The sequence below is a fragment of the Schistocerca cancellata genome, chromosome 1 (genome assembly GCF_023864275.1).
Source record: "Schistocerca cancellata isolate TAMUIC-IGC-003103 chromosome 1, iqSchCanc2.1, whole genome shotgun sequence".
Classification (NCBI taxonomy): Eukaryota; Metazoa; Arthropoda; class Insecta; order Orthoptera; family Acrididae; genus Schistocerca; species Schistocerca cancellata.
Genome location: NC_064626.1, coordinates 825,540,210 through 825,552,618, shown reverse-complemented (window position 1 = coordinate 825,552,618; position 12,409 = coordinate 825,540,210). Strand labels below are relative to the sequence as shown.

Here is a 12,409-nt window from a genome sequence, read left to right as displayed (position 1 = left end):
TCAATACTGCTTCTTATTCTCTTCTCCAGGATCTTTTCATAGATTTTTCCACAGTGGCATAGCAGGGTGATTCCTCTGTAGTTCTCACATTTCCTTTTATCCCCTTTCTTGAAGATCGGGACTATAATTCCTTTCTTCCAATCCTCAGGAATTCTGTTCTCCTTCCACACCACCCTCAGCACTCTGTATAGCCACTGGGTTCCTACTTCTCCTGCTGCTCGTATCATATCCACTGTTACTTCGTCCCAGCCTGGTGCCTTGCCCCCTTTCATCCTCTTTATGGCTTCTTCCACTTCATTCCAAGTTAGATCATCAATTTCCCCACTATTATCATCGTCTGCTGCCTTAGGCTCTCCATCGCTATTAGTTACCCGCTTGGCGGCATTCAACAGATCTTCAAAGTACTCCTTCCAAATCTTTTTGAGCTCATGCATTTCCTCCACAACTCTTCCATTATTATCCATGATCCTCAGGCACTCGCTTCTGTCCTTCCTCTTATTTCTTACCATGGTGTAAAGTACTTTTTTGTTCCCTTCACTGTCCTCTTCTAACATTCTTGTCCATTTTTCCATCCACTTCTTCTTCTCCGCCCTTACTATGGTCTGTGCCGCTTTCTTGCTTTCCTTATATTTTACCCTAGCTTCCTCTGTTCGGGTCTGGAACCATTCTCTGAAGGCTTTGTTCTTTCGAAGTACTGCCTCTTTACATATGTTGTTCCACCATGGGGTTTCCTTACTTCTCCTCTTTGTGCTAGTTCTTCCGCACACAATCTCAGCTGCCTCAACTAGGGCCCTCTTAAAATCTCCCCATTCTTCTTCCACTGTTCTCTGATCTTCCTTTGGCAGCTTCTTCCTGATCAGTGTCTGGTACTGGGTCCTCCGTTCATCCTCTTTCAGCATCCATGTCTTCAACCTTTTCTCCTGTATATCTGTTGCCCTCCTATCTTTTTTCTCTCTCAGGGTGGCTACCAACAGCCGATGGTCACTGTCTAAGGCCTCAGATGGAACGACCTTAACATCTGTGAGGCTGCTCATCATCTGCCTATCCACTAGTACATAGTCTACTACTGAAGTTTGGGACCAGTCCCCACTGTACCAAGTTATTTTGTGACTACTTCTCTTCTTGTACCAGGAATTTGCGATCGTCAGCCCATTCCTCTTGCAGAATTCCAGCAACAATTTTCCTTCTCTATTTCGGTTCCCCCAGCCCTCTGGTCCCATTATCTCCTCGAATCCTTTCCTGTCTGTGCCAACATGTGCATTGAGGTCCCCTATTATAATCTGATTACCTCCATTTAGCTGCTTTTGCATGTCATCTTCAAATTCCTCCTTCTCCTTTTTTGTACACCCCACCTGTGGGGCATATGCTTGGATGATTTCAATGCTTTTTCCTTTCACTCGTACTCTGGCTTTTATCATTCGATCATTGATACCTTCCACCTCCTCCTGCAGACCCTCTCTGACCACTATTGCCACTCCATTTCTTCCCCTCTCATTCCCTATCCAGTACAGTTTACATCCTTTACTTAGTGGTTTTTCACCAACTCCTCTCCACCTAGTCTCAGCAAGTCCCAAGATGTCCAATTTCCTCCTTTCCATCATTTCTACAATTTCTTCTAACTTCCCAGTTAGAGTCCTTACGTTTAAGGTGCCCAGTCGTAAACCATCTCGTAATCCTTTTCCATTGCTTGGTCGGTTTCCTTTAAATCCGTTCCGTGATCCGAGGCATGTTCCCTTTTTAAAAGCAGTTGATTTATCCACTACTGGCTTGCTAGGCCTATCGCAGCTTCACCAGAGCCCCGTTAGCCGTCACGTTTCAGGGTTCCCATAGAGCCTTCTCAGCTACCGTAGCGGTCCTGGGGCACACGAAGTCCCCGCTGTACATCGCCCCTATAGGCAGTCCCCTACTTTGTGCCGTTGCCCATCTCCCACGACTTGGACGAGGGGTTGGACTTATGGGAGACTGTACGCTAAACAGGAGTTCTCAAAATGGACAAGAGTAAACTAGCTGATATTCTTTAAGCCGGCCTCACTCAGGACGAGGCAACTGAATCGACGTGGATCGAGATGCTAAATCCAACCACACGAGATACAGCACCCGCATTGGACATGCTGGTTAATGTCATTTGCCTGTGTACCTGAGTGATTTGTGACTGCAGCGCTCTCCAGCGGCAGATACCGGCTGTATCTGGCTCGCAAATTACACAGTTTGTTTACGAAACGGACAGGCACAATATTCCTACATTAGCTCTACTAAAGCGCATATTTCCTCCCTTGTCTGAAGCGACTTAGACAAGGGAGGAAATATGCGCTTTATGTCGGGGTGGTTCCTTTGAAAGGGCTGGGCCGCCTACCTTCCCATCCTCCCCTAATCCGATGGGACCGATGATCTCGCTGTTTGGTCCGCTCCGACAAATCTACCAACCAACCAGTCTCCCTTGTCCATATGCCAGTCATCTTGTTCTGTCTGTAGAATACGTAAATAATAAGTTCGATATCCCTAAACCTGTTATAATGCAAAAAGGAAAGCTCCATGTCCAGTCAGTAAGAATGTCGTGTTATTAATGTTTCCTTGCAAATAGTGCGGTACAAACCTAGAATAAAGTTCCATATAATGGAAAAATTATTTCAACATTTTCATTTTTCTGTAAAATACTAAGATCATTCTTATTTTATCACTGTTAATATCAAGTATCAGAATCATTAGAACATATGAAACATGAGATTTGAAACAAGAAACTCCAAAATATCTTACTGCAAGTAGTGGAAGCTCTGTGTAGATACAACCAACTAAACAAACTTACTCCTCTCAGAGAGCACACTCGTATTTATATAATTTCGATTGTTATAGAATATACTTCTGTCAAATCAATAAGAAAGTATCAGAACTTATTTGGGTGTAGTGAGACCTGAACAACCTACACATCACGCAGCACACTGTAATTCTGTGTCTATTCATTACACTACGCTGAACTTCTGTAATATATTGTCTATGGGATCAAAAGTATCCGGACACCTGGCTGAAAATGTCTTACAAGCTCGTGACGCCCTCCATCGGTCATGTTGGAATTCAGTCTGATGTTGACCCATCCTTAGCTATGATGACAGCTTCCACACCCGCAGGCATATGTTCAATCAGGTTCTGGAAGGTTTCTTTGGGAATGGCAGCCCTTTCTTCATGGACCGCTGCACTGAGGAGAGATATCAATGTCGGTCGGTGAGTCTTGGCACGGAGTCTTCGTTCCAAAGCATCCCAAAGGTGTTCTATAGCATTCAGGTCAAGACTCTGTGGAGGCCAGTCCGTTACAGGAATGTTATTGTCGAGTAACCACTCCGACACAGGCCGTTCATTATGAACAGGTGCTTGATCGTGTTGAAAGATGCAGTCGCCATCTCTGAATTTCTCTTCAACAGTGGAAAGCAAGAAGGTGCTTAAAACATCAATGTAGGCCTGTGATGTGATAGTGCCACGCTGAACAACAAGGAGTGCAAGCCTCCTCCATGAAAAACACGACCACACCATAACACCACTGCCTCCGAATTTTACTGTTGGCACTACACATGCTGGCAGATGACGTTCACCGATAATTCGCCATACCCACACCCTGCCATCTGATCGCCACATTGTGTACCGTGATTTGTCACTCCACATAACGTTTTTCCACTGTTCAATCGTCCAATGTTTTCGCTCCTTACATCAAGCGATGCATCGTTTGTCTTTTACTAGCGTAATGTGTGGATTATGAGCAGCCGCTCGACCATGAAATCCAAGTTTTCTCACCTCCCGTCCAACTGTCATAGTATTTGCAGTGGATCCTGATGCAGTTTGGATAGTCTGGATAGATATCTGCCTATTACACATTACGACCCTCTTCAACTGTCCGCGGTCTCTGTCAGTCAGCAGACCAGGTCGGCCTGAACGCTTTTGTGCTATACGTGTCCCTTCAAGTTTCCACTTCACTATCACATCGGATACAGTGGACCTAGGGATGTTTGGGGGTGTGGAAATCTTGCGTACAGACGTATGACACAAGTGACACCCAATCACCTGACTACGTTCGAAGTACACGAGTTCCGCGGAGCGCCCCATTCTGCTCTCTCGCGAAGTCTAATGACTCCTGAGATCGCTGATATGGACTACCTGGCGGTAGTTGGCAGCACAATGCAAGTAATAGGAAAAACGTATGTTTTTGGGGGTGTACAGATACTTTTGATCACATATGACAATGTCTTGTGTGTTGCCATCTCCTGAAGACTTCAACTGCAGATATGTTATTAATTGACATTTACTTATAACAAATATTACCAAGAAAAATGCCAATTTAAGGATCTCCAAGTGCTGTTGTCTTCAAACGGCACACTTTCATAACGTGCAAGTTACAACTCGCAAATTCTTTAACCAGCAATGTGATGTTTCCCGTAATTTTATTACAACAAATCGAACCAGTAACGACAAGCTTTCGACAGACCCTCAATTTTCTGGGACGTTGAAGCGGCTTATATTTGTAGAACGTAAGTTATAATATAAAACACACCAAATATGGCCTTTAGGAATATGGCTTCTCGCGACTACGTACTGAAAAGAGGTAGCCTGCAAGTGATGAAGGTGGCGTTCTTCCGTTCGAACACGTGTTCGGAGTATTATCATGCTTGATATTTCTAAGCACATTCGAAAAACTCGCCAGCTTGCTCATTCCACACTATGACGTTAGAAACTCGGCACAATCAACGTTGATGTTGGAATGCTCGGTCCGTGTGACGACAGCTTTAGCATGCGCATCATGAGGATGAAGAACGAAGGGCAACACTTGGGTGACCGAGAATTTTGAAATAAGCATCCTTGTGTTAAATAAGCATCCTTGTGTTCACGAGAACCTGAATGAATGTGCCCTAAAACGTCACAGTGCAATGATTAGGACACTGGACTCGCATTCTGGAGGACGACCGTCCAAAATAGCTATCCGGCCATCCAGATATAAGTTTCCCGTGATTTCCGGAAATCGTTCCAGGCCAATGCCGGGGTGGTTCTGTTGAAACTGGCACGGCTGATTTCCTTCCCCATCCTTTTCTAATCCGAGCTTGTGCTTCGTCTTGTGAGCATACAAGTTGTGGGGGGAGATTAGAGCGGCAGTTTCCCGCCGCAGAGGACGTGTTTGGCGGTTGCTACGGGGCCGTGGCGAGCGGCTAGCTTTTACGCGGTCTTGGAAAAACCAGAGCGTGAGCTAGGCAGGGGAGCGTATGGCTGTGTTTTGCGCTCTTGGAGGAATTTATATTCCAGAGAAAAACTGATAAAAACAAAATTAAGAATGACACGAAGGTGCGAGTTGGCACTCCTGGACAGAAAGTTATGTAAAACTAAATTATCTAGACGCGTCACAAAAATATGTAATAGTTAAAAAGTTGTTGTTGTCTTAAAAATTGTAAATTTATGAAAGTTCAAAAGCTAATAACTCGGCAATGCTTTGGCCGATTAATATGAACAAACTGATAACGGATACAGCTAGTAGGGCTGCATCAAACAGTCATAGCCGATTTAGCAGACTATGTACCGTTTTTGAATGAGAGGTCGGAATATGGGAATCCACTGAGAGAAACTGTGTTTTTTGTAATAAATAAATTTAAAGAGACGAAACTAGTGGCAGCATTCTAAAGTTTAGAGAGGTAGATAAGTTATTAATATGTATTTTTCAGAATGAGATTTTCACTCTGCAGCGGAGTGTGCGCTGATATGAAACTTCCTGGCAGATTAAAACTGTGTGCCCGACCGACACTCGAACTCGGGACCTTTGCCTTTCGCGGGCCAGTGCTCTACCATCTTTTTTTTTTTCGTTTTGTTCTACACTGTTCGTTGAATTTGTTCGTGGCGGACGTCAGATGACACTCGTTCAGGTTGCTCGTTGATTCCTTCACTCAGTTTTTTATTACAGAGGGTAGCTAAACCCTCTGACACCATCTGAGCTACCGAAGCACGACTCAAGACCGGTACTCACAGCTTTACTTCTGCCACTATCTCGTCTCCTACCTTCCAAAGGTATCAGCGCACACTCCGCTGCAGAGTGAAAATCTCATTCTGGAAACGTCCCCCAGGCTGTGGCTAAGCCATGTCTCCGCTATATCCTTTCTTTCAGGAGTGCTAGTTCTGCAAGGTTCGCAGGAGAGCTTCTGTAAAGTTTGGAAGGTAGGAGACTTGATACTGGCAGAAGTAAAGCTGTGAGTACCGGGCCTGAGTCGTGCTTCGGTAGCTCAGATGGTAGAGCACTTGCCCGCGAAAGGCAACGGTCCCGAGTTCGAGTCTCGGTCGGACACACAGTTTTAATCTGCCAGGAAGTTTAATATGTGTTTTTATTTGTTTATTTATTTATTTATGCTTAGATATTAAAAGGTATCAGATAGATTATATTATGGTAAGACAGAGATTTAGGAACCAGGTTTTAAATTGTAAGACATTTCCAGGGGCAGATGTGGACTCTGACCACAATCTATTGGTTATGACCTGTAAATTAAAACTGAAGAAACTGCAAAAAGGTGGGAATTTAAGGAGATGGGACCTGGATAAACTGAAAGAACCAGAGGTTGTAGAGAGTTTCAGGGAGAGCATAAGGGAACAATTGACAGGAATGGGGGAAAGAAATACAGTAGAAGAAGAATGGGTAGCTTTGAGGGATGAAGTAGTGAAGGCAGCAGACGATCAAGTAGGTAAAAAGACGAGGGCTAGTAGAAATCCTTGGGTAACAGAAGAAATATTGAATTTAATTGATGAAAGGAGAAAATATAAAAATGCAGTAAATGAAGCAGGCAAAAAGGAATACAAACGTCTCAAAAATGAGATCGACAGGAAGTGCAAAATGGCTAAGCAGGGATGGCTAGAGGACAAATGTAAGGATGTAGAGGCTTATCTCACTAGGGGTAAGATAGATACTGCATACAGGAAAATTAAAGAGACCTTTGGAGATAAGAGAACCACTTATATGAACATCAAGAGCTCAGATGGAAACCCAGTTCTAAGCAAAGAAGGGAAAGCAGAAAGGTGGAAGGAGTATATAGAGGGTCTATACAAGGGCGAGGTACTTGAGGACAATATTATGGAAATGGAAAAGGATGTAGATGAAGATGAAATGGGAGATACGATACTGCGTGAAGAGTTTGACAGAGCACTGAAAGACCTGAGTCGAAACAAGGCCCCCGGAGTAGACAACATTCCATTGGAACTACTGACGGCCTTGGGAGAGCCAGTCCTGACAAAACTCTACCATCTGGTGAGCAAGATGTATGAGACAGGCGAAATACCCTCAGACTTCAAGAAGAATATAATAATTCCAATCCCAAAGAAAGCAGGTGTTGACAGATGTGAAAATTACCGAACTATCAGTTTAATAAGTCACAGCTGCAAAATACTAATGCGAATTCTTTACAGACGAATGGAAAAACTAGTAGAAGCCGACCTCGGGGAAGATCAGTTTGGATTCCGTAGAAATACTGGAACACGTGAGGCAATACTGACCTTACGACTTATCTTAGAAGAAAGATTAAGGAAAGGCAAACCTACGTTTCTAGCATTTGTAGACTTAGAGAAAGCTTTTGACAATGTTGACTGGAATACTCTCTTTCAAATTCTAAAGGTGGCAGGGGTAAAATATAGGGAGCGTAAGACTATTTAAAATTTGTACAGAAACCAGATGGCAGTTATAAGAGTCGAGGGACATGAAAGGGAAGTAGTGGTTGGCAAGGGAGTGAGACAGGGTTGTAGCCTCTCCCCGATTTATTCAATCTGTATATTGAGCAAGCAGTAAAGGAAACAAAAGAAAAATTCGGAGTAGGTATTAAAATCCATGGAGAAGAAATAAAAACTTTGAGGTTCGCCGATGACATTGTAATTCTGTCAGAGACAGCAAAGGACTTGGAAGAGCAGTTGAACGGAATGGATGGTGTATTGAAGGGAGGATATAAGATGAACATCAACAAAAGTAAAACGAGGATAATGGAATGTAGTCGAATTAAGTCGGGTGATGTTGAGGGTATTAGATTAGGAAATGAGACACTTAAAGTAGTAAAGGAGTTTTGCTATTTGGGGAGCAAAATAACTGATGATGGTCGAAGTAGAGAGGATATAAAATGTAGACTGGCAATGGCAAGGAAAGCGTTTCTGAAGAAGAGAAATTTGTTAACATCGAGTATAGATTTAAGTGTCAGGAAGTCATTTCTGAAAGTATTTGTATGGAGTGTAGCCATGTATGGAAGTGAAACATGGACGATAAATAGTTTGGACATGAAGAGAATAGAAGCTTTCGAAATGTGGTGCTACAGAAGAATGCTGAACATTAGATGGGTAGATCACATAACTAATGAGGAAGTATTGAATAGGATTGGGGAGAAGAGAAGTTTGTGGCACAACTTGACCAGAAGAAGGGATCGGTTGGTAGGACATGTTCTGAGGCATCAAGGGATCACCAATTTAATATTGGAGGGCAGCGTGGAGGGTAAAAATCGTAGGGGGAGACCAAGAGATGAATATACTAAGCAGATTCAAAAGGATGTAGGTTGCAGTAGGTACTGGGAGATGAAGAAGCTTGCACAGGATAGAGTAGCATGGAGAGCTGCATCAAACCAGTCTCAGGACTGAAGACCACAACAACAACAGTATAAAAAATGCGGGAAAAGCAAAACCACGCCACAAGAACATCATTTGTGGAAAAACGGTGGTAGATACAAAAAAATTGGACTTTAGATTGTTATTGCCCGGAAAATTTCCATATGTTTCAATGTATCATATATGTTTTTGTGTATAGTTTTAGAATATTCGTAATTTTTTTAGTCAAACGTTGTTTTGCGTTAGGCAGTCGTTTTGAGGGTGCATAGGGCGGCCATCTTCGAAGACATTTGAGTTTGAGCGACGCTAAGAGCAGTACGTGATGCCCATTTCGGGTAGTATTGGGTTGGTAGCCACGATCGCGGCCAAGTATGTATGTGGCGACGTTCGAAAACGATCAAGTTGAGCGCAGTATAGCGGTTTAGGACAGCAGACACCAGCGTATTTTGTGTACTGCGAACAGACGGTCGAATGCCGTAATCGCGACATATGAATTTTATAGTGCAGTGTTGTAGCATGAGTCTTTAACGACCGCCATTACGTAAAAGCCCCTCAGACTGCATTTTATGTGTTTAGCCAATATATTGAAGACTATTCATGGACAAATGGAAATAAACTTCTTGTTCATATTATAAATCAACGTGAGTGACTCAATATTTTTAAATTTCACTCCAGTACCAGCCTGCATTGTTTTTTTTTTATATTTGATTTCAGCTTGAAAATTGACTTTACGAGAAGTGTGAGCTGGTACCCTACGACGAAAAAGTAGCCAAACATTGAGACCAGCCACATCTCTGAGCCGCTCAATTAAACCTAGTGTTGAGTGTAACAAATATATATATTTTCGTGCCATAGTACGTGGGGGCTCGAGCCAGACTATTCAGTCTTCAGCGCGTAGTGTCCAGTACCATCGTAGTCTCTAATGACTTCACTGTCAGCGGGACGTCAAACTATAATCTTCTTTTCCTTAAAACATGACATAACAGTCTTATGTCACAACTAAAGCCTGCACACATTGCGAGTTAAACGCCGAATTGGGCCGTCGGTGCACTCGATCCCTTGCACCACTTCAAAAGAGATGAGATCGCGACTCGTCACACCAGATTACATATCTCCAGTCAGCTACTGTCTAGTTTCTGTGTTGTTTGGTCCAATGAAGTCGTGTACGTTCACTTGTAGCTGTGGACTATGACACTTTGCAAGGCACACCACTCCGAATGTTCGATGTATACAGTCCTCTTCGAAATGTCCGCTCACTAACTGGTTGTATTACAGTTCTAGATTACGTCCAGGCCCCTCTCATTGTTTTATAGCAGTCCAATGTGGATTAAAAACTCATTCTGAAAATTGTAGAATTAACCTTCGTATACGCAAGTCACATTGACGTTTTGAGTACTTACCTAACTTAAAGATGGAGAAGCATGCGACTTAGATATTTTGCCCACGCGTTCAGCGCTTACCTAGGTATGTGCAAGGCCTTCCACTGGTCTTCCGTGTAGTTGGTGGCCTCCCTGCCGGGAACGTGGCACCAGTGGTCGGGCACCGTGAGTGCAATGACGATGTTGACGTAGGGCATGCCGGCGAAGATGACGACCAGTAGGTTGAAGGTCCAGTTGAAGCGCCGCTGGAAGCGCCCTCGGGTGCCCGCCGCCTCCATCAGCTTCTCTATCGGCGTCAGCTCGACCTCATCGCCCAGACCTAGCTTCTCTTGTTTCTGTTTCTCATCCGGCGGCTTCACTAACGCAGTTAGAAGGTCTTTCTCCACTTCGTTCTGTTTTGTTCCAGTCTGTGCCATTTCTTCACGTTGTTTCGTATTGTATGACGACACCATCCCTAGCAGAGGACAAAATATTCATGTAAACAACATTTCGACATCTTAAAACCTTAAGAATGCGTAAAGCACATTTCATTTCTGTTCATCGTAGTGTTTATCTGGTTATACTTCGGTGATGAAACCATCTTTCGTTAAAATTTACATGTGTTATATCGGAGAGATTGGAGGGAATTGCGTTGAGATTGCTGTCTGCGGCCACGCGATGTAGCCACGTGGTCTTGGAAACCTTGAAACGGTTCGCGCGACTCCCCACGTCGGTGGTTCGAGTCCTCCCTCGGGCATGGGTGTGTGTGCTGTCCTTAGCGTAAGTTAATTTATTTCAGATTAAATAGTGTGTAAGCCTAGGGACCGATGACCTTAGCAGTTTGGTCATACAGGAACTTACCAGCATGCCATGCTTTCTGTGAACTCAGTACAAAGCGAACTGAGTATTCAGAGACTTATTGGCGGAGAGCATCAGTGAACACATTGCTCTCACACTGAAGAGCCAAAGAAACTGGTACACCTGTAATATGTAATAACTAAATGTCCACACACTACATTCGTAGTGCCCCTGCCCATTACACTCATTACTCGCGGCAGATAATCTTACCGAGTCCCGTAAAGAGTTCGGGCAATACGTGTGCATCCGCACAGAAGAAGCAGGTCAATGGCCGGTTAGCCTTAACTATATGAAGATGGTATCTGTTCTTTCGGGCATGTCCGTAAAAACAGATACCATCTTCATACATTTTTTGTTTATGTCTCAATGTCTCCTGAATCTTCTCGCTACTCCTGTGACGGATAACGCTGTCCCAGTTTATGGGCGCTTCGGTAAATCAATGTATTACTTCTCTCTTGTATCGATGGGCCAAGTACATTAATAGTTATTACGAGTAAAGGCCGCCTGGTTTGTCGTATTAGACTATAATTACAGTTGACTTCTGTAAGTGTGTTCCTTTGCTCTGTTAATTTATTGTCCGTTTTCTTCACTTTAGTTATCATACACATAATGAACGTAATGAAATTGTGGTTCAGGGTTAACAAAACTGCTTTCAGTTACTATGTCATACCAGATCTATCCTCCTCTGGGGAAATTAATACCCTCTTGTTTATAATCTCGATTCAGAGACAGACAACGTTTTTCAGTAAAAGAAACAAATGCAATGAACTCCCATGCTTAAGCCAAGTGCTTCCGCTGTAACACCATGGTTACCATTCATGTTTGCAGTTATCTTTCATCTGGCGATCCCTGTCACGCTTTTCAAAAAATCAGATTCCTTCAGCTGTGTGAGGAGGAGGAGGTAACTTTCATCTGGCGACCCTGACAGGATAATTTTACTCCTTTCACAGATGCAATCCAGAGAAGATAATTTTATGCTGTCCTACCAGAAATGTAGTCAACTGATAATTTAACTTTTTTTGTTTTAGGACCAAAAACAATGGTGGTACAGATATTACCATGGCACTGGTGTGAAGTGTTAAAACTGGTGGTGAACTGATTTCCTGCTTCCCTTTTGTGTCTTGTTATGTGTTGCCATTGCACATAAAAAATAATGAACAGTGTTTTCTGTTTTTATTGTATGTTTTCTTTTGTTGTTGTTGTTGTTGTTGTTGTTGTTGTTGTGGTCATCAGTCCGGAGACTGGTTTGATGCAGCTCTCCATGCTACACAATCCTGTGCAAGCTTCTTCATCCCAAGTAACTACTGCAACCTACATCCTTCTTAATCTGATTAGTGTATTCATCTCTTGGTCTTCCTCTGCGATTTTTACCCTCCACGCTTCCCTCCAATACAGAATTCGTGATCCCTTGATGCCTCAGTACATGTCCTGTCAACCGATCCCTTCTTTTAGTCAGGTTGTGCCACAAATTCCTCTTCTCCCCGATCATATTCAGTACCTCGTCATATGTTACGTGATCTACCTATCTAATCTTAGCATTCTTCTGTAGCACCACATTTCGAAAGCTTCTATTCTCTTCTTGTCTAACTATTTATCGTGCATGTTTC

The 12,409-nt window shown here is 43.3% G+C and overlaps 1 protein-coding gene across 1 annotated transcript in view; it reads right to left on the bottom strand.

Annotated features, from left to right (window-relative positions):
- LOC126162392 (solute carrier family 22 member 7-like) overlaps positions 1-12,409 on the bottom strand; it is a 110,490-nt gene that overhangs the window by 90,757 nt on the left and 7,324 nt on the right. Inside the window, exon 2 of the mRNA XM_049918875.1 lies at positions 10,047-10,419. Coding sequence (XP_049774832.1) covers positions 10,047-10,417 — 371 coding nt within the window. The 5' untranslated portion in view covers positions 10,418-10,419. The remainder of the gene's footprint in view (positions 1-10,046; positions 10,420-12,409) is intronic.